General features: G+C 39.2%; 3 protein-coding genes across 7 annotated transcripts; 1 reads left to right on the forward strand and 2 right to left on the reverse strand.

The window, feature by feature from the left end:
* Positions 1–1,592: 1,592 nt before the first annotated feature.
* On the forward strand, positions 1,593–6,727 carry LOC143881876 (Pentatricopeptide repeat (PPR) superfamily protein). 5 transcript variants are annotated; one of them, XM_077385203.1, is made up of 4 exons: positions 1,593–1,725; positions 2,504–2,684; positions 2,942–3,104; positions 3,447–6,727. In XM_077385203.1, exon 4 carries the CDS (start codon positions 3,809–3,811, stop codon positions 5,723–5,725), a length of 1,917 nt encoding a protein of 638 aa, XP_077241318.1. In that variant the 5' UTR covers positions 1,593–1,725; positions 2,504–2,684; positions 2,942–3,104; positions 3,447–3,808; the 3' UTR covers positions 5,726–6,727. The 5 variants fall into 5 exon arrangements, with proteins under 5 accessions (XP_077241318.1, XP_077241315.1, XP_077241316.1 ...); XM_077385200.1 differs by having other exon boundaries at positions 2,518–2,684; XM_077385202.1 differs by having other exon boundaries at positions 1,605–1,738; positions 2,518–2,684.
* A 2,026-nt stretch (positions 6,728–8,753) lies between these two features.
* LOC143881877 (bifunctional nitrilase/nitrile hydratase NIT4B-like) lies at positions 8,754–16,472 on the reverse strand. Its single transcript, XM_077385205.1, has 5 exons — positions 16,242–16,472; positions 15,007–15,195; positions 10,863–11,156; positions 9,900–10,178; positions 8,754–9,042 (listed from the first exon to the last, which is right to left on the reverse strand). The coding sequence occupies exons 1-5, from the start codon at positions 16,378–16,380 to the stop codon at positions 8,897–8,899; spliced, it is 1,047 nt and encodes a 348-aa protein (XP_077241320.1). The 5' UTR covers positions 16,381–16,472; the 3' UTR covers positions 8,754–8,896.
* A 359-nt stretch (positions 16,473–16,831) lies between these two features.
* Positions 16,832–21,233, reverse strand: LOC143881878 (bifunctional nitrilase/nitrile hydratase NIT4B-like). Its single transcript, XM_077385206.1, has 5 exons — positions 21,012–21,233; positions 19,986–20,174; positions 19,525–19,818; positions 18,374–18,652; positions 16,832–17,247 (listed from the first exon to the last, which is right to left on the reverse strand). The coding sequence occupies exons 1-5, from the start codon at positions 21,148–21,150 to the stop codon at positions 17,099–17,101; spliced, it is 1,050 nt and encodes a 349-aa protein (XP_077241321.1). The 5' UTR covers positions 21,151–21,233; the 3' UTR covers positions 16,832–17,098.
* Between the last annotated feature and the right edge of the window lie 851 nt (positions 21,234–22,084).

A 22,084-nucleotide genomic window follows, 5' to 3' on the forward strand; every position in this document is an offset into this window, starting at 1 on the left:
TAGATAGGATGTGTACCAAAAATCAGGTCCATTGAATCATCCTAACTCCTCCAAAAGTGGAGGGAAAAAATGGGCAGATTTGTGGACAAACTGTGTCTGTCCATTTTGACCTCCACAAATGGATGGCTTAGGATGATCCTATGGAGCTGATTTTTGGTACACACCTCATCTATGTAAGGGCCTTTCAAATGAATGCTTTGGATCATCCTCATAAAGTGGGCCCACGTGTGATTGGGCACTCACGCGCACCATAAGCTCGGTGCGCTCGAGTGCACCGACACATATTACGCCTGCACGTATACGTGAGTATAAAAAAAAAATGTAGTGGGCTCACATTCTAAGAAGATTCAGACTGGTTATTTGTTGGGCTGCCAACTTTAATAGGTCGTGCCCCAAAAATCATCTCGATAGGATGATCCTAACCATCTGATATGTAGAGGGTTAAATCATCCTACTGAGAAATGTTTTAGTGTGTATCCTAGGTATATCCGGGCCCAACAAATGAACGGTTTGAATCATCCAATAATATGACCCAATTGCATTTTTTCCATGTACCTGGTGAGGATGCCATAAAAAAAACTTCCCCTTTTCACATATCCTTTAAAAAAAATCAGACAGGCTTACAGAAACAGAGTTCCTAGCATTTTTTTTCGTCCTAGAAAGGGAACACGTAAGATAAAAGATATCAGCGGCTCTACTTATATTGACAGCATCCTAAACGAGGCTTGATGGATCAAGGGCCTAGATCATCCGATCAAGCTGCTCTCAACTTCATTTGGCTGGCCTTATAGTTTATATTCAGATCAACGGATCCGATCATGTAAACTAGGCAGAAGTGGGCCCAGTGTCTTTAGGAAGGAGCTGACTTTCTAGTAGCCTTTTTTTAGGATAATGGGTAATCATTCTTTCGCCCCCACTGTAGGATAATGCGCCCCACATAAACATGAATTGTGGGCAGACTTTAATGCCTTTTAACGTCAAATCATGTTAAAAGTGGGGCGCATTATCCTACGAGTCGTAGGGGGTGCAACTTGGGTTGGGCCAGGGTGCCCAACCTGGGCCAACCCGAACCTGACTGGTTAACGCTTTTTAACGTCAAATCACGTTATAAGTGGGGCGCATTATCCTACAAGAGTAGGGGTGCAACTTGGGTTGGGCCCAACCCGAACCTGACAGGTTTAACCCGATTTTGGATCGGGTTGGCTTGGCATTTCCTTGGGTTGGGTTAGGTTAAGATTGGAAAATGCCAACCTGATTTAATTTTGGGTTGGGTTAGGGTTGAGACCTTGGCAACCCGAACCCGACCCGAACCCGACGCCCGTCCTCTAATTTTATCTTGATTTTCTTTGGGTTATTTTATATTTTCTGGCCAAAGGTGAACACGACTCCACCCGAAAACCTGATCGGATTTCGCGTTAGATGGGTTGAGTTAGGGTTGAGAGATTTAGAGGTGGGTTAGGGTAGGGTTGAGCATCTCAACCCGAGGCTCGGGTTAGGTCGGGTTGGGTTAGGGTTGAGTTAGGGTTGTCCTCAACCCGATCCAACCCGACCCGAGTTGCACACATACTACAAGTGGGTGGGGGGGAGGGGGAGGGAAATCATCTTCCTAATACGATTACACGTGAATAGTTTCTAGTAGTATAAAAAATGGTATGGAACGAAAGTCTATTGTATCTGAAACCCTAGGGCCTCTCTCAATGCGCTCCCACGTTACGCCAGAAGCGGGTATTTATTTTAGGTCATTCTTCATTTTTTTTTTATCAATGCTCTCTTCGTTTTTATTTTGGGTTTTGGGTTTTGGTTTTTTCTGAAGAAACGATCGTATCTGTTTCGGGAAAAAATTCAATGAGAAGAAAAGAGAGAACGCTAATGGCTGTCTCTTTCCAAGTATTTTATTTTGCCTTTCTCTTGTTTTCAGTAGCTGCAGTTTGGATGTTTGATGAATTGCTTCAAAGGCATGTTTCACAATTTGTACATTCCAGTCTCTTTTATGTGACTTTATCTTTAAGTTATGCGTCTATATTGCTCTGCTTGTAATTTTGTAGTCCGAATGTTTGATGAAATGATTGAAAGAGAATTCTTACGTTTTCTGAGTTCTTAAAATTTAGGACTTGAGAGTGGGGTGAAACGATTAATTACTCTTAAAGATATTATACTATTTATGTTCATTTCCCAGAATATTCCAGTAATAAAAAATGTGAATTGAATAATCAAAACCTCACCAATTATGATGAAAATAGTAAATTCTTTTCTCAAATTTCTACAAAGTTACCTTCAGTCCTTACCCTCTTTTTATGTGCCATTATTCTTTTTAAAGTCCAATGAATCCTTTTAACCAATAAACACTCGATAACCAACAGATAACCAGCATTTCCTCCTCTTCTCTTTGCTTTATTTTCTTCATAAATCCTTTATCTTGTTGTTTATTTTCTTCTGTTCATTAAAATTATGATACATTAATGGTTTTTTAGATGTCCGATTATGTTTTTGAATTATCTCTCAGTTCTTGTGTAATAGGTTTGTGTCGAAAGGACTTACCGAGTAGAATGAAGTTGAGGGTAGTGCGGAGAAAAGTGTCTGATTATGTCCACTTTGATTTGAAGGAGATTGCCTTTCCTTCATCGTTGCCGGATCCTCCTCATATCAAAAAGAGAAGAAAATTGACTTGTAAAGAATGCTTTTTTGTAAGTCCGCAGTTTCCTATTTATCATAGTTGCTTTCTTTGCAAAATCTTGTGTTTTGAATTATATTGCCATATTAGATCTATTAAGATGCCACTGGTGTTGCAGACTTTTGGCATGCCCACAGCGATGTCATGCTCTTTAGGTGCTTGTACAAATGGAGTTTCTAGGGATTTGAAAATTTCAAAATCACAACATAGAAAACTTTTCCAAAAAAATTTGGTTTTATATGCTAGTAGTTTTATCTATTTCTTCCATAGGTATTGAAGAAGGCGTCTAGGCTTTATGCAGCGAGTTGGATATGGGATATTGGTCCTGAGCTTAGGCCAATTGATTATAGGAAATGTGAAGAGAGTGTAAATAAGCCTGATGAAACAAATGCAGCAGCCAACAGAAAGGAACCATCAACGTTGGAGGATCTTGGTTGGCAACTATCTTCTGTTCACTTTTTGTTATTATGAATATTTTCATTGTTGCCCTAGAATTGAATGACACCAAAAATGTCCTTCCAATATGTGATTACCAACTTTCTGTTACACCCAACAGCAAGTTTAACCTTGCTTCAATTTCCTGTTTCAGAGGTTTTCTCTAAGTGATCTCTAATACCTAGTGCCATCATGCCCCTTTATTGTTGGCATATTTACTATTCAGATTGTCATGCGAAATCTTTTTAATTACGGAGCATCTTTCGTTCCCCTTTTAACCTATTATCCGGTAATAATTCTAATGTTAGTTCTAAATTTTACATGTGCGGAAAATTAACAGCAGTGGCAGCAAGAGGGGGAATGTAAACCCTAAAGCCTGCTTTACAATGAAGTATACATAACAAGGGCATCCGCTTATAGAGATGCACTCAAAAGTTTTATAGAAGGGTACGAAGAAGGGATACAACAAGTCCTGGCAGGGAACGAAGATCCTAATCTCAACATAAAGATGGCATCACTACAAAATCAATTTGATCTTCTTTTGGCGAATGAAAGTTTTGTAATTTATTCTCAAAACAAGGAGTCAGCCTTAAGTGCACATATACCATACATATTGTATAGTTCAAGTGTCATCCGACAAAGCTCTGTTGTTTACTAAAGAAATCTGTAAAAAGTTGTTTTGCATAGAGTACCTCAAGGAAAATGCTAAGAAGTATTTCTCAAGGTGTGTTTCTCTTGCAAAACCAAGCCATAAAAACTTCACTTTTCATATACTGGAAGGTCTCGTGTTACATTACTTACTCTTCGAGGGGCTTATCTGCCATTTATGGTGTTGAGTCTGGGACAGCTAAGTTACGAACTCTTACAAGGGCTGGTATCTATGGTAACGAAATATCAGATCTGCGGGATATCTTGCTAGAATGTGCTCGAAAAAAGTCAATAGCAGAGGGGAAGAGCTGCCATGCACTATTTATTCAAGCCGGACTACACAGAGACACATTGATATCAAACATTCTAATCAATCTTTACTCTAAATGTGGATTTGTTGACATTGCACGCAATGTTTTTGATAGAATGCCATGGAGAAGCATAGTTTCTTGGAACACCATGATTGGTGCACATACTCAACATGGAGAGGAACAAGAGGCTCTTAAACTTTTTATTCAGATGCAGAGAGAAGGTACACCACCAAGTGAATTCACTCTCTCAAGCACTCTCTGTGCTTGTGCCACAAAATTGGCTGTTGTCGAATGCAAACAGTTACATGCTTTTGGGCTTAAATCCGCACTGGATTCCAATGTATTTGTTGGAACGGCAATTCTTGATGTCTATGCAAAATGTAATTTAATTAAAGATGCTTCCCTGATTTTTGATGGAATGACAGAAAAAACTGAGGTTACATGGAGTTCAATGGTAGCGGGGTATGTCCAGAATGATCTCTATGAGGAGGCTTTATTGTTGTTCCACAGAGCCCAAAAAACAAGCTTGGAACAGACCCAGTTCACACTTTCAGCTACCCTCAGTGCTTGCGCAAGTTTAGCCGCTCTGATTGAAGGGAACCAGGTTCATGCGATCTTAGTTAGGACAGGTTTTGACTCAAATCTCTTTGTGGCTACCTCTCTCATACACATGTATGCAAAGTGTGGTGGCATAGAGGAAGCTTACCTTGTATTTTCAAGCATGAAAGAAAAAAATGTTGTCATATGGAATGCAATGATTGCAGGCTTTGCTAAACATGCTTGTTCCAGTGAGGCCATGATTTTATTTGAGAAGATGCAGCAAGTGGGTTTATACCCAAATGAAATAACTTATATTTGTGTTCTTTCTGCTTGTAGTCACGTGGGTTTAGTTGAAAAGGGGAGGCATTATTTTGATCTGATGATTAGAGATAACAATATAGAACCCAATGTTCATCATTATTCATGCATGGTTGATCTACTTGGTCGTGCTGGGCTGGTCCATGAAGCTCATGAGTTGATTAAGAGAATGCCCTTTGAGGCTACTGCGTCTATGTGGGGTTCGTTGTTGGGTTCATGTAGGGTCCACAGGAATCTCAAATTGGCTGAAATCGCAGCCGAACATCTATTCAAGATAGAACCAAATAATGCTGGAAACCATGTTTTACTTTCAAATATATATGCAGCAAATAAAAGATGGGAGGATGTCGCGAAGTCAAGGAAGTTTCTAAAGGACAGCGGGGCAAAGAAGGAGATAGGAAAGAGTTGGATTGAAGTTAAATGCACAGTTCACATATTTACTGTCGGAGAGGGAAACCATCCGAGAATTGCTGAGATTTATGCTAAATTGGAGGATTTGGCAAAAGAGATGAGGAAATTGGCTTATAAAACTGAGATTGAATATGACTTGCATGATGTGGGGGAGGTTCAGAAGGAGGAGCTGCTGAGGCACCACAGTGAGAAGCTGGCTCTTGCTTTTGGGCTCATTAGCTTACCTTCAGGTGCACCAATAAGGATCAAGAAAAATCTTCGTGTCTGTGGGGATTGCCATTCTGTTATGAAGTTTGTGTCAAGGATCACAGGGAGGGTAATCATTGTCAGGGATACAAATAGGTTTCACCATTTTAGGGAGGGCTTGTGTTCCTGTGGAGACTTCTGGTGATAGTAAAAAGACTAAAAACCTTGATGATTTCTTTCAATTTCCGGAAACTTCTATTTTGTTATTCTCCCTGCTCCTGATTTTGTGGCACTACCATCTAAGGGAATAATTTTTATCTTTACCATACAGCTTTGACCATGTTGGTGGGTTGTATGACTTCTAGTTGACATGGCCCATTATGGTTTCTAGTCTTCTCAAACCAGTGTTTCAAAACTCGTATGCTGGTCGATACGCGGCCAAAGCAAACTAGATCTGCCTTTACGATATTTACTATATTTTGTACGTTTCGGATATAACACGTCTCTGATTTTTTTGACTATATGAGATCCGCACTTTGAAACCTGAGATAACCTAGTCAAATCGGCACGACGAGGTTGAGTACTTGGTTGACGCAGCCATAAATCAAGAGAGTCAAAGGAGTTTTGGTTGACTTTGTAGGGAAAAATGCAGACTTGGACAAGAACGCGGCCAAGGCAAAAGGGGTCGAAAGGAGTTTTGGTTGACTTTGTACGGAAAAATGCAGACTTGGATAAGAATGCAGTCAAGGCAAAAGGAGTCGACTCGAGGGAGTCAATGATGACTCGGGAGAGTTTTGAAACTATGTCTCAAACATAAAGATTTTGGTCTCTATAACCAGCATTGCAAGCTTCATATCCTATCGGATAGAGATGGGCCCTACTCTTGAGGGGATTGGCTCACAAATGATTGATACAAATATCCATGAACACAGGTTGCTGAGCCGATGAAGAAACGGCTTATGCATATTCTTGTATTCTGGTTGTGGATATCTTTTGAAGGTGATTTTACAATTAGTTGGGTTTCAGACTTTTGGGTTTGAAGCGATTTTCTCAAGAATGATAGAATGAACAGATGGCTATGCGCAAGAAAATGATGAAGAATCTGATGAAGAAAGGTTGTCTTACGTGCCAACTATTGTGAAAGAAAAGAATGGAAATTATGGACCAGTGATTTGTTGTATTTCAGCGTCTTTATGGTTAGCTATTCGCCTATTCAAAGGAAAAAGTATATGAAATTATGTTACTTTACGTTATAACTAACCAAGATAGCCATTGAAAATGAAGAGTTTCTAAGTACCTCTGGGAAGTACAAAGCCGGAAGATTATCTCTTCATTTGGGGTTCTCTTTCTGAGCTTATTACTGTGGTTATTTCGAAGTGTTATCCATCACAAGGGTAATGCTCAAGCTCTCATCTATTATAATTTTACTTTTCCAATTTCATATCACTGAATTTCTGATATTTTCTGTTGGATCTTATGTACTCAAATTACTTAAAGACATGTTCTGAACCTCATTCAATGTTGCGTCTCTTTGGATAATTTTGGAAGCCCAAAGACTTTAGATCAACTTTTCTCAAATTTAAGACATCTGTTCTGAACCTCATTCAATTTTGTATGTCTCTTTGGACAATTTTAGAAGCTCAGGACCTCACTAGATCAAATTTTGATTGTGGGAGTCGGTTCACATGAAACATACTTCAATTTTACCGTCCGGATTGGAGGTGATTTGCACAAGTCTCTCCGACCGGGTTACATGTAAGTACCATTCACCAAGACTTTTAAATTGTACACTTGAAAGCCATTTCTTGGGATGCAAATAGGAGAAAGATATTACCGTGGGTATGCCGGAAAGGAGAAGACTTGAACACTGGATCCACTGGACCCAAGAAAGTAGCAGCACTGAGATTCTATGATCAATGGGATTATCTCCCTGATGGGTCGTCTTCAATTTTTCTGTAGCATGATTTTACAAACAGGGACAAGGTTATTCTAAGATATTGTAGTGTTCTTTGGTCCATGTGCTGTGGAGGCATATCTTACCCATGGTTTCTGTCACAGCCTATATCTCCGTTTATATCAGTATCTGGCCGCAACATTATACAGGGTAGGTGTTCATGTCGGTTGATATAGACCGAAAACCCGATGATCTGGTTGATAAATGTTGGGTTTTATCCGCCATATAGGCCAATGAAAATTGAAGCATTGATATGAAGTAATCTCAAGCTATCAGATTTTCACTCAGAATTTTCCATAAAAAATAAAATAAATTAAAACACTAATATCTGATGCCCATGTTACCCAACATTATCCGATTTATCAGGATAATCAATTTATATTGGGGCTGCTGATTTGGCACTACCATGTTTTAATATTTGCACAAACACAGCTCGTCTTTTAGTCTTTAATTGCGAGCTTCCGCCATCTGGTTTTCTTAAGTTAAATTTTGATGGCACGAGTATGACCAGCCGGAATTGTAGGGGGGGGGGGGTTGTTTTTAAGAAATGATCAATGGGAAATAGTGTGGGGTCCTATTGGGGTGGCGGATGTTACGGAGGCCGGGGTTCTTGCAGCTTCTCAGGGCATTAAATTCTTGGCATCAAATAGTGTGGATAATATGATGGTTGAAGGGGACTCCATAAATGTCATCAAGTGGCTCAAAGGGGACACAAAACATCCTTGGAAGTTCGATAGATTTTTCGATGTGATTTCCGATCACATAAGAATTTTGTCATTAACCTTTCAGCATGTTCGTCGATCGGCAAATGAGGTGGCCGATAGCTTGGCTAGATTAGGGGTGTCGAAAGAGTCTTTGTCCTTATTTGTCCCTCTACCCCGTGATTTTATATTGTAGTTCTTATCGTATCTTGTTTCTTTCCCCTTTGTATTTTGACCATCTCAATCTTTTTTCAATAAAATTGGTGATCGTTCAATAAAAAAATTAAAAAAATGAACACCTATCCTGAGTAGCACCACGACTTTCCAATGAGTCTATGAACACACCATGTACGGGAACGGGACTAACATCTCTTGCTTCTCTCATCAGTTAGTGAAATGGATCAGGGCTAACTGCTTAAACTTCTCCCTGTATTATAAGCAATAGATAGCTTAACAAGGCCAACCCCAACTAGTTTGGGACAAAGGGTTTGTCGAGTTGAGAGTGAGAAAAGCATCCATTTCCATTGTAAAAGCAATCACCAATGAAAGCTTATATTTTGTAGATTACTCGTCCAAATTTATTTACTAGATGAATAAATAATTACAATGCTGTAAGTCACCAGGGAATAAACCAAAAGGGGAATTTCGACAAGACAACTGAAACCAATAAAACAGAGAAAGCATTTAGGAAATCTGTAACACAAGACTGAGTTTTTTACTACTACTGAGAGCCATCAGTGTTGGCAGCAGCTGTGAATGAAACCGGATGCAGGGGTCGGTCCATCACCGTCAGTTTAAGAACCTCAGGCCTTGCATAGTGTCCAACTACGTCAAAACCAAATTTTGCTCTTGCAATTTCTCCAAGATCTACACATCAGAAAAAGCTACATTACATCAGTACGGGTAGGAGTGTCTGAATCTGAATATGACTCAAGTATTGAGTGTTTGGTTTGACAAACCTCGTAGAGAAAGATTTGAAGATCCGCTAAACTATTTAAATCAAGTATCAAATTTTAATTTTTTAACATAATAATAAGGTTATAACAAGTAATATATTGAAAATTTGGGAATTGCTAGAATCCATCGCAAAAGGCATTTCGTGGCTGGTCTGTCGCATGTCAGACCAGCCGCTTCCTGAATGGAGACAAAAGCTGTTGTCTTCATATAATGTTATCTGATAAGTACATATAATGTTTTATTTCTATATATACAACTTAATATTAGAATGGCTTAAACTCAAAATATTATGCTCGTGTATCCGGGTAGATGAGAATCTGTAGAAACGACTAATAGTCGCTCCGTGGAATCCCGGCTTTAAGACGTGCAAAACGCAATAATAGTAGAAATGGACTCTCCGGGTCGGAGATACCAAACGAGATTTTCTAGATTCTCCACACTTCTCATTCACGTCACCTAAAAAATTGGCGAAAACCATTATCTAAATGGTTGCCGAAAACGCCATAAGGCAACAAGAATGAATTCACCTAAATGATTTAAATGTAATTCCTTGAAGAATAGAAATGAATATGATACGTAGTAGGAACGAATGAACACATTTCAATAGAAAATATATTTTTTCTTCCACATTAATTCCATTTTTTTCTTAGAACGTGACAAACAAAACTCTTGGTTTTTTCGAACAAAACATCAATCTGAATGCCAATTAGAGTTTTGATTCAATAGAGTAGGCCTATATGCAAAATGATGGAGGAATACGAACATACCTAGATCAGCAGTGATGAGGGCCTCTCCTTCATAGTTGGGTCCTGCCAAGACTTGCCCTGATGGCGAGATAATGACACTGCCTCCACCACTTACAACTGAATCTGGTTTTAGTTTATCTTCTGCCGCAAAAACATATTCTGGGGCCGGTGGGAAGTCCTTTCTTCGGCCGAACTGGCATGCTCCCAGAACAAAGCATCCGCCCTCAAGAGCAATGTGGATCATCGATGCCTGCCATTCAGGGCTGTAATCAGCCGTAGGCGCGCAATATATTTCAACGCCTGAAGACATAAAAGTTATTAGAGAGGCACAAGATCAGCCAATAAATTTTCAGACTATGAAGATGTACAACGACATCGACACTCACATGGAGAATTGTGTATAACCAAAACTATTGATGTGATCTAGCTTTGAGCACCTGCTATTTTTGGATAGTTGCTATTCTAAGATAGTTTTCACCGACTATTGATCTGGGAGACTGACCATCATGAGGCAACCCAAATGATCCCAGTCCCATGTCTAACGGGCATCCCATACATAAGATTTGTCTTAAAAATCATTAGTTTAGCTTCTCTTTGGAAGAGTCCTAAAGGATGCCTGATAGATCAAAGGGTTATGATCACATCTTGATAGATGATCAGCCTAACAGCCATGTGTTCTTATAACATTTTTATATATAAAAAAAAGTATCACGCGGAAGGAAAAATAAAAAACATCTTGATAGGTCGGAGGGTTAGGATCATCCTATGTAGATGATTTTAGAGGTACAGCCTATTTAAGTTGTGGCCCAACAAATGAACGGTTAGGATCATCCTCTGAAGTGGGACCCCAAAGAACATCTTGAAAAATAGTGAACTTGACGTGCAGCGTATAAAATCTCCAATAAAACTTGGATGAGAAAAACAGATTAAGATTAAAAGGAATGGTAACATGGGAAATCAAAATACTAGTTGTGAATGGTTTACCTTTAGCATACATGGCTGTTCTGGCAAGGGGCATTCTATTCTCCCAACAAACGAGAGCACCAATCTTTCCAACTTGAGTATCAAAAACTTGAATAGTTGATCCATCTCCAAACCCCCAATACAATCGTTCCATTGCTGTTGGCATCAGTTTGCGGTGTTTCCCTAAGTACTGTCCTTGAGAATCGAAAAACAAAACACAACAGTAGAGTGTGTATCTTTTCTTCTCTATAACTCCCATTACTACATTCACTTTATATTTTCCAGCCATTGCAGCTAACCGAGCAACTTCAGGACCTGTACTTACAAATGAAAAAAATATTCCAAAAGATGACATTTTCTCCTAAACTAAGAAAAATATTCATACTACTTTTAACTTCTCTAACACAAATAATTTCAGTGTTTGAAGGGACTAATGTTTCTATTAAATAACATTAGAAAGGTGATCCTTGAAAGTATCATTTTATTGAAGAAATAGAAAGAGGAAAAAGAAAAAGGTTTCGGGCCCACGTGCGCAGGGCGGTGCACATGTGTGGTATAGCCAAGCCCACCGGTTCAACTCAGCGGTTGATGCGCGTAGGACCTCCTTTCCTCTTTCTTATTCACAAGACAATGAGAGTGGAAATATATATAAATTAAAGTCCTATAAATCGAATGGTTAGGATTATGATATGGAGATGGTTTCTTAGGAACACCTTATCTATGTGAGGTCCGATAGAATGAATGGGTAGGATGAGTGAAACAACATGTAGGTGGTGTGTTATAGAGGGCTACTCACCCTGAGCGATACCTCATAACCCATAACCCAAACCCTAACCATAACCATAACCCAAATAATTAGTAGCCATCCATTTGAAAACCTCCACTAATTATAACCATAACCATAAACCATAACCCTAACCCTAACCATAACCATAATCCTACCTATAACCTACGAAACTAATGGGGTGGATGAGTCAACCAACTATGGGAGATAGGGTATTTAGAGGGCTACTCAGGGTGAGCGATACCTCAGAAACCTTTTCCCTATATATATATATATATATATATATATATATATATATATATATATATGAGAAAACGGTTTCTACACATGTGTAGATAAGTTATCTACACACTAGCTTAAAATACAGTGGAGGGCATATTGTTTGGGTGATCCAAACCATTCATTTGATTGGCCCTCACATAGATAGGGTGTCCATAAAAAATCAGCTACATAGGATCATCCCAACCCTACGATTTGTGGAGGTAAAATGGACGTGTATAAACCTTCACAAATCTGTCCATTTTTTGCCTCCACGGTTCAAAGGGTTAGGATGATCCTATGGAGCTGATTTTTTGTGGACACCCGGGCCAATCAAATGAATGGTTTGGATCACCCAAACAATGTGGGCCTCCACTATATATATATATATATATATATATATATATATATATATATATATATATATATATGAGGAAAGTGTCTCTAGTCTCTCCCCTAGATAAGCTTATCTACTCCTCCCTTTAAAAAAACACAGTGGGCCCACGCTGTTTGGATGATCCAAAGCATTCATTTGATAGGTCCTAACATAGATAGGGTGTGCCCAAAAAATCAGCACCAAAGGGTCATCATAGAACTTCGTTTTGTGGGGCCTTGTGGTACCCAGAATGGACACATATAAACGTTTATATGATTCCATTTTGGACACGGTGTGCCTCACAAAACGAAGTTCTAGGATGACCCTTTGGTGCTGATTTTTTGGGCACACCCTATCTATGTTAGGACCTATCGAATGAATGCTTTGGATCATCCAAACAGCGTGGGCCCACTGTGTTTTTTTAAAGGGAGGAGTAGATAAGCTTATCTAGGGGAGAGATTAGAGACACTTTCCTCTCTCTCTCTCTCTCTCTCTCTCTCTCTCTATATATATATATATATATATATATATATATATATATATATATATATATATAGAGAGAGAGAGAGAGAGAGAGAACGGTTTCTACACACTAGCTTAAAATACAGTGGAGGCCCACATTGTTAGGATGATCCAAAGCATTCATTTGAAAGGCCCTTACAAAGATAGGGTGTATACAAATAATCAGCTCCATAGGATCATCCTAACCCATCCAAAAGTGGAGGGCAAATTGGACAGACACCGTTTGCCACAAATCTGCCCATTTTTGCCCTCTGCTTTTGGAGGGATTAGGATGATCCAATGGAGCTCATTTTTTGTACACACCCTATCTATGGTGGGGCCTTGCAAATGAATGGTTTGGACCACCACAAAAAATGTGGGACCCATGTGTTTGGGCCCTCAAGCTCATATAAGCTTATGAGCTTCAAGCTCACAATCATTTTCCTTCCTCTCTCTCTCTCTCTCTCTCTCTCTCTCCATATATATATATATATATATATATATATATATGAGGAAAATGATTGTACGCTCGAGTGTACCTAACCTTAGGTACGCTCGAGTGCCAAATCACATGGGTCCCACATTTTTTTTGGTCATCTAAATCATTCATTTGCACGGTCTCATCATAGATAGGGTGTGTACCAAAAATTAGCACCATTGAATCATCCTGACCCCTCCAAAACTGGAGGGCAAAATGGGCGGATTTGTGGACAAACAGTGTCTATCCATTTTGACCTCCACAAATGGATGGGTTAGGATGATCCTATGGAGCTGAGTTTTGGTATGCACCCTATCTATGATGGGGCCTTGCAAATGAATGGTTTAGATGACCAAAAAAAATGTAGGACCCATGTGATTTGACACTCGAGCGTACCTAAGGTTAGGTACACTCGAGCGTACAATCCTTTTCCTCTATATATATATACTTCCCATCTTGGACTAAAGATTCACACATGACCTTAGCCCTTTTGGAGGGAAGTTCAAACTTTGGTAGAGACTTTCAAAAGCATAAAGTAAGTCCTAAAGGACAAACACATAAAAGACTCAAATGACCCCATTGCTATGTTGCATGGATTCAGATTCGGGTGTCGGAATCCGACACGGATTTGAGGTGTCGGATTCGGCTAACCTAAAAATCAAGGATTCGGATTCGGCATTTTTATTAAATTAATTAAAAAATAAATATTTAAAAATGAAACGTATGAAAAAAGTACCAGATTTTGGTAATTCCTCCGGAGTATGAAGCATATGAAAAACTACCTCTCTCTCATGGTGGAATTACCAAAATCCTACCCACTAGTAAATGAGAATATTCTGTGGAATTTGTGGCCGTAAAGCCCATGTCTGTCAAGTAGTACAGTGGGCCCACTGAATAAGATGATCCAAATTGCTAATTTATTGGGCTACAACGTAACTAGGTTATCTCTCTCAAAAAAGAACAGTGGGTCCGCTTAATAGGATGATCCAAACTGCTCCTTTGTTGGGCCAGAATATAACTCCGATCTATTGAGGTTTCCACAATGTATGGATCCTCTACACACACATGAAAATGATTGTCAGGCTACAACCTCTTTATGTAGTGGCCGAACAAATGAACCGTTTGGATCATCTTATGAAGTGGGCCCCAATACTTTTTGATAAATACTGGACTTTACAATGACACACCATATAAATTGTATTTGTCCCTTTTTTTTTTTTACTTCGGACAGCCCTCTGTTGTGTATTTAAGACTAGTCTTTTATACTACAGTGGGCTGTCCAAGGTTAAAAAACAGGACGAATATATCATTTTCCCATGTAGAATGCATTAAATGCACCATACAATCTCAGCACGTTGCCCTCTCTATGGAATAGTCAAATATCTAGGGATTTTTTTCCCAAGAATCCTTTTTGGTGTTTATCTTGGGGAAAAAATCGCAAAACATATAATATCTAGGGATTCGTATTCATAAGTGTCGGATTCGCATTAAATTCAAAGTTCACAGTGGAGAGACGGTTTCGACACGGATCTTGCCGAATCCAACGGGTATCCGAGTCCGAATCCGTGTTGAGGAGAAGAATCCGTGCAACACAACCCCATTGCCATGTCAACCTTGGTGCTTCAAGGGACTACTGTTTCTATTAAATAATAACATTAGAAAGGTGATCCTTGGAAGTATCATTTTATAGAAGAATGGTCATCTTATATGTCAAAAGATCAGTCTTCAAAACTAAAATTAAGCATCTATAAAAAGAAAAGAGATTCACCAGGCACTTCAATTGCTGAAGCATGATACTTGCGGAAGTCCTCTTTTCCCTTGGCTGAATTGACACCCTCTATGGTAGCACCAAGGCCAAAGGTTGCACCACGAGGATAACCACCAATAAATCCTTCTGGGAAAACAACTACTTGTGCCCCAGATGCCGCTGCCTCTGCGATCAGCCTCTCTGCCTTATCTGTTATTTCAACAAACATGTAAGGCAAATACCAAATTCAATGGTAAGACATAATGTATGAAGACTTAAAATAGCCAATTGAGTGTGGGTTTCTTCCATAATTCGAAAAAAAAAAGAAGCTTCACCCTTTAAGCTAGTCATGAAGTCTCTATGTTGTAACATGAAATTTTTAATTGATTTGTACAATGTTACATTTAGAAACAGAGGAATTGAACTAATAATTCAATACAGAAGCCATTATTTCACTTGCCGCATCCCTCGAGCATCTCATCCACATGAATGAGTTGAAAAATCATACTGATACTAATAAAAAAAGGTCAGACGGACAACTTGAATAGCCCAATAAATCCCCAAATGGATTAGTCGTTATGGGCTCGTAAGAAAATTTCTTTAGGAATGAGCAAGTGGAAGCAGTAATTCTGTTATTTCAATAACCCAATGAATGAGCCAAAACCAAAAGGAAAGAAAGTTCAGTTTCTATGACATCCCACCAGAGACTCTCGAAGCAAGGAGTGTCAATGGACACATACGGTCCGATGGATCCAAAGGATCCGAATGCTAGTGGACAGGATCTGGGCACAACAGCTAGATCCAAACGTATCCATTGGATCCTTATCGATAAAGACTCGCTAATCTTATGGATGAACTAAAAGATATGTTTGTTTGGTTTTTACTCTTTTTCTCTTATTCCTACAAGTGCCGCTGATCGCTTAGCCAAATTTTTGGAGCTTCTAGCTAATCATTTTATATGGGGCAATCCTTACCCCTGAAGTGCACATGTAATCCATTATAACTTAATAAAATTATTGTCTTCATAAATAAAATAGCAGTGCATCACGACTTTGGATCATCACAATTTCCCTCTCATAGAAGCTTTTGAAATACACTACACTCTTCTGAGTTCTGACATTAGAAAAAAAAAACTACAATTACTACAACCTGATAAGAAAAAAAAATGCAAAATTCAACTTTTGAAACCCAGAAGGCTTGCCTCCGCAAATAAGAAAGAAGTTATAAAGGAAGATGAAGTAGGAAAAAAAGGATACCAAGAGTAGCAGGAGTGTCATAGAAGATGGTGCAGGCTTGTACAATGGTGGCTCGGACCGTAGTTGGGCCGGAGTCCGAGCCCATGTCGACTTCGGTCACGACTGGTGAGTCAATGGGGGCGGGATGCAGAGGTGCCATTGTGTAGTTGCAGAGAAAAGGAGACTTTGCTTCTGATTGCTTATTATGTCATAGAACTGAAACGTATACAACTATGATAGAGCCTAGTTGCGGAATGGAGACTTATACAGCCCAGTTCATGTTGGCTGTGAAGACAAGGTGGCAGCCATGTTGGAACTCAACATAGGCTGCCACACGCATGCCTTATCAAATGTCAAAGAAGATGGCTAACAGCCCCCTCCCCTGTCAAATGTGACAGCCAGCTTCCTCATTTGTCAAGATTGGTGAACCACCAACCATGGGTGGGGCCCACCACCTACGCCTATAAATAGGCCTCTCCTCCACCTCGTATTAAACACACAGCTCAAGCAGAGCAAACACTCCAGAAGCAGAAACACAAGCAGTGTTGAGAGAGAGAGAGAGAGAGAGAGAGAGAGAGAGAGAGAGAGAGAGAGAGAGAAAGAGAGAGAGATAGGCTAACTGCTTCAGTTTCTCCTTGTAATATAAGCAATTGACAGTTTAACAAGCACCCATTTTTCATTGTAAACGCATTCACAAATCAAAACATACATTTGGTAGATTACTGATGCAAGTTTATTTGCTTCATGACTATACAATGCTGCGGCCATGGATAAACTAAAAGAGTTTCATCAAGACAAGCGAAACCAATAACACAGATAAAAGCCTAACTAAGCAGTTTGATGTAGGAACCCTGCCAACACAAGACTCAGTTTTTTTACTACTCCTGAGACCCATTGGTTTTGGCAGCAGCTGTGAATGAAACCGGATGCAGGGGGCGGTCCATCACCGTCAGTTTAAGAACCTCAGGCCTTGCATAGTGTCCAACTACGTCAAAATCAAACTTTGCTCGTGCAATTTCTCCAAGATCTACACATCATACAAAGCTATATTGCATCAGTGCAAGTGTAAGAATCCAACATGGGTATCGAATGTTTGATTTGACAGACTTATGAAAGAAAGATTCCTAGATTCGCTAAAATTTTTAAATCAATTATCAAATTTTAATTTTTTCTAACATAAAATATGATTATAACAAGTAACATATTGAAAAAATTTATCGGATAAGTAAAGGGAAATGATTTCAGCGCTCCAATGTTTTGATAAACATGCGCTCTCATGTTTGCCGTGTAGTATTTAAAGGAATATTATGGTTCTAAAAAAGCTCTTAAAGCCCTTTAAACACTACACGACAAACATGGGAGTGCATGTTTATCAAAACATTGAAGCCAGGGGCGGAGGCACATATAGCATGTGGGGGGCGATGGCCCACCCAATGAATTGCAAAATCCTTTTTATGGTTTATGGCCTTACATGCATGCTTAGCTAGTTTAGTGGCTCTACATGCATGCTTAGTGGCCATGCCCCCCCCCAAAGTGTAAATTCCTGGCTCCGCCCCTGATTGAAGTGCCGAAGCCATTTCCCTAAGTAAATATAATGTTTTTTTATATATAAACATCCCTTTGTCAGGATGGATAAAACTCTAATTGTGGTAGTAAATTCAGAGAAAAAAACAAATAAAAGAGATCTACAGGTACACACGTGTCCAACACAGGTACGTCGCCATTCAGAAGAATCCATTTAACATGGATAAAAAGCATCATGGAGACCTTTAAATATAATTTTTTTAGTAAACACTTTTCGATAAAAAAATATTTTTTTCGGCCCCATTAATTCCATTTTTTCCTAGAACATGGCAAACAAAACTCTCAGTTTTCTGAAAAAAACTTCAATCTGAGTTTGAATTTCAATTAGAGTTTTGATTCAATCATGGTTTTAAATTTCGACCGAAATCCAAAATTTCCCGAAATTTCGAGAAAATGGCATTTAAAAAAAAAAAAAATTGTTACCAAATTTCGGCAAAAATTTCGGTCCCAAATTTCAAAGCTTATTCGGATTTCTGTGGGGTCCAAAATAGGTACTGAAACCGAAATTTAAAACCTTGGATTCAATAGAGTAGGCCTATATGCAAAATGAAAGCGGAATACAAACATACCTATATCAGCTGTGATGAGGGCCTCTCCTTCATAGTTGGGTCCTGCCAAGACTTGCCCTGATGGCGAGATAATGACACTGCCTCCACCACTCACAACTGAATCTGGTTTTAGTTTATCTTCTGCCGCAAAAACATATTCTGGGGCCGGTGGGAAGTCCTTTCTTTGGCCGAACTGGCATGCTCCCAGAACAAAGCATCCGCCCTCAAGAGCAATGTGGATCATCGATGCCTGCCATTCAGGGCTGTAATCAGCTGTAGGTGCGCAGTATATTTCAACGCCTGAAGACATAAACATCATTAGAGAGACACAAGATCAATCAGTAGATTTTTAGCATTGTAAAAAGAGTCTAAGAAGATGTACAACGACATCGATACTTAAAAGGAGAATTGTGTATAACCAAAACTAATGGTGTGATCCAGCTTTGAGCACCTGCTATTTTTGGATAGTTACTATTCTATCATAGTTTGCATCATTGTGACCTCGTGGTCACTAGTTCGAGTCACGGAAGCAGCCTCTCTGCAAAGCAGGGGTAAGGCTGCGTACATCTAGCCCTCCTCAGACCCTGCAATGGCGGGAGCCTCGTGCACTGGCCCGCACTTACTATTCTATCATAGTTTGCACCGACCCTTGATCTGGGAGACTAATCATCATGAAGCGACCCAAATGATCCCAGTCCCATGTCTAACGGGCATCCCATACATAAGATTTGTCCTAAAAATCATTATTTTAGCTTCTCTTGGAAGAGTCCTAAAGGATGCCTGATATATCAAAGGGCTATGATCATCCAATCAAAGGGTTATGATCACATCTTGATAGATGATCAGCCTAACAGCCATGTGTTCTTATAGCATTTTTATTGTAAATAAAAGCGTTATCAAGCGGAAGGAAAAATAAAAAAACATCTTGATAGGTCGGAGGGTTAGGATCATCCTATGGAGATGATTTTAGAGGTACGGCCTATTTACGTTGTGGCCCAACAAATGAACGGTTTGGATCATCCTCTGACGTGGACCCCACAGTACATTTTGAAAAATAGTGAACTTGACGCGCAGCATATAAAATCTCCAATAAAACTTAGATGACAAAAACAGAGTAAGATTAAAAGGAATGATAACATGGGAAACAAAAATACTAGTTGTGAATGGTTTACCTTTAGAATACATGGCTGTTCTTGCAAGTGGCATTCTATCCTCCCAACAAACGAGAGCACCAATCTTTCCAACTTTAGTATCAAAAACTTGAATAGTTGATCCATCTCCAAACCCCCAATACAATCTTTCCACTGCTGTTGGCATCAGTTTGCGGTGTTTCCCTAAGTACTGCCCTTGAGAATCGAAGAACAAAACACAACAGTAGAGTGTGTATCCTTTCTTCTCTATAACTCCCATTACTAGATTCACTTTATACTTTCCAGCCATTGCAGTTAACCGAGCAACTTCAGGACCTTTTCATTAAAAAAAAATCCAAAAGATGACATCTTCTCCTAAACCAAGTAAAATATTCAAACTACTTTTAACTTGTATCATTTTATAGAAGAATGGTCATCATATATGTCAAAAGGTTTGTCTTCAAAAGTAATAGTAAGCTTCTATAAAAAGAAAAGAGATTCACCAGGCACTTCAATTGCTGAAGCATGATACTTGCGAAAGTCCTCTTTTCCCTTGGCTGAATTGACACCCTCTATGGTAGCACCAAGGCCAAAGGTTGCACCACGAGGATAACCACCAATAAATCCTTCTGGGAAAACAACTACTTGTGCCCCAGATGCCGCAGCCTCTGCGATCAGCCTCTCTGCCTTATCTGTTATTTCAAAAAACATACAGAGGAAAATACCAAATCCAATGGTAAGACATAATGAATGAAGACTTAATATAGCAAATTGGGTGTGGCTTTCTTCCATAAGTCAAAAATAAATTATAAAGTCTCTATGTTGTAAGTTGTAACATGAAAATTTTAATTGATCTGTACAATGTTACATTTAGAAACAGAGGAAATGGACTAATAATTCAATACAAAACCCATTATTTCTCTTGCTGCTTTCCTCAATCATCTCTTCTCCATGAATGAATTGAAAATTCATACTGTTACTTAAAAAATAGTTCAGACGGACAACTTGAATAGCCCTCTAAGCCCCCAAAAAAGAATAGTCATTTTGGGCTGATAAGAAGCTAGGGATGTCAATGGACCCATACGGTCCGATGGATCAGAGGATCCAAATGCTAGTGGACAGGATCTGGGCACAACAGCTACATCCAAACGTGTCAATTGGATCCAAATGATTTTTTCTATCGAGGAAGAATCCCTCTGTTCTCTTCAAAAATAAGGAGAGCAAAGAGAGATGGAAGATAACAGTGCATCACAATCTCCCTCTCTGAAAAACTTTGAACTCTTGTGACATTAGGAAAAAAAGTAAAACCCATCGAATCTAAACTACAATTACTCCAAATAATTCCCATCCAGAGCTTGCCATTCGACTTAAATACGCCATAGGATATTGTAAGTGGCAGAGAGTGCAGGATCAACTGAGATTCAGCCCTATGTTGCATCGGTTTGCGAAAGCAATAACTTTAAAAACCATTCAGAAAGCTGTACTCTGGATATAAGTGAGAGAAAGATGAAGTAGTACTGAAAAGATACCAAGAGTAGCAGGAGTGTCGTAAAAGACGGTACAGGCTTGTACAATGGTGGCTCGGACCGTGGTTGGGCCGGTGTCCGAGCCCATGTCGACTTCGGTCACAACTGGTGAGTCAACGGGGGCGGGATGAAGAGGCGCCATTGTGTAGCTGCAGAGAAAGGGAGACTTTTCTTTTGATTTCTTACTATGTGATAGAACTCATTTTTCCAATATTTTTATAGAGCACTTTGATGACAGACATAGAAATGTAGATAACTATGATACAGCCTAGCTGCCTGATGGAGACAGCTAATCAGCCCATTTCCCCCATATCTATGGAGGTTACCACATATAAGTATATAACCCAATTGCTTAATCTACCACTGAGAAGATCTAACGGTCAGATAAAAAACCCAAAGACTATCCTAATACAACCCAGTTCCCACATCTATTGAGGTTACCACATATGAAATAATTGCTTAATCTACCACTTTAATAATCTAACGGTCAGATCTAAACTCAATCCAACGGTGAGATTTCTTGTATTCTAACATAAAAATTACAATCATGCAACATCTTGGAACTTTTTTTTTTTATGACATAGGGTATCCCTACCCCAATTTTTAGGAACATCCTTTAACTTTTACAACGTTAAAGAAGTGCTCCTTTCGAAAAAAAAAAAAAAAAGAGTGGAAAAGCTTTTGGTATTTTCGTCTGCCACCCACTCCAAGATTTATAGGAAGCCCTGTTTGTTTTGAATCGTGGTTAATTTGAGTCCAATAATCCATGGAGTTCTGAAAATCCAAACATCACAGAGATAGATATAGAGGTAGGAATTTGTTGAACGAATCGTACTCCTTTGTACACGTCAGGAGTCCATTGATGTAAAGGGGCTGGGGAAAGCTTGAATCCAATTCCAATTTTGGATTCACAATCACTTCTCAAAATCCAAAACGAATAATTATCTTCCACACAAAAAAAAATCCACATCAATTGAAGTTATGTAAGGGCCCGTTTGGATACCTCGTGCATTTGTATTTTGATTTGGATTTGAGTTTTGGATACAAAACACCTCAATCATCTTCATGATCATGTT

Source organism: Tasmannia lanceolata, unplaced genomic scaffold (assembly GCF_043159265.1).
Source record: "Tasmannia lanceolata isolate RefF3 unplaced genomic scaffold, GAP_Taslan_0.1 ptg000007l, whole genome shotgun sequence".
Taxonomy (NCBI): Eukaryota; Viridiplantae; Streptophyta; class Magnoliopsida; order Canellales; family Winteraceae; genus Tasmannia; species Tasmannia lanceolata.

Bases quoted from the DNA above. Each gene is read 5' to 3' on its own strand.
- LOC143881876 (XM_077385203.1), top strand. From the start codon at position 3,809: ATGCTAAGAAGTATTTCTCAAGGTGTGTTTCTCTTGCAAAACCAAGCC.
- LOC143881877 (XM_077385205.1), bottom strand. From the start codon at position 16,380: ATGGCACCTCTGCATCCCGCCCCCATTGACTCACCAGTCGTGACCGAA. The intron at 10,179-10,862 runs GTAAACCATTCA...TTATGTCTTCAG, and splicing joins AACAGCCATGTATGCTAAAG to GCGTTGAAATATATTGCGCG. The intron at 9,043-9,899 runs GTATGTTCGTAT...TCTGATGTGTAG, and splicing joins CCTCATCACTGCTGATCTAG to ATCTTGGAGAAATTGCAAGA.
- LOC143881878 (XM_077385206.1), bottom strand. From the start codon at position 21,150: ATGGCGCCTCTTCATCCCGCCCCCGTTGACTCACCAGTTGTGACCGAA. The intron at 19,819-19,985 runs GTGAATCTCTTT...TTTAATGAAAAG, and splicing joins TTCAGCAATTGAAGTGCCTG to GTCCTGAAGTTGCTCGGTTA. The intron at 18,653-19,524 runs GTAAACCATTCA...TTATGTCTTCAG, and splicing joins AACAGCCATGTATTCTAAAG to GCGTTGAAATATACTGCGCA.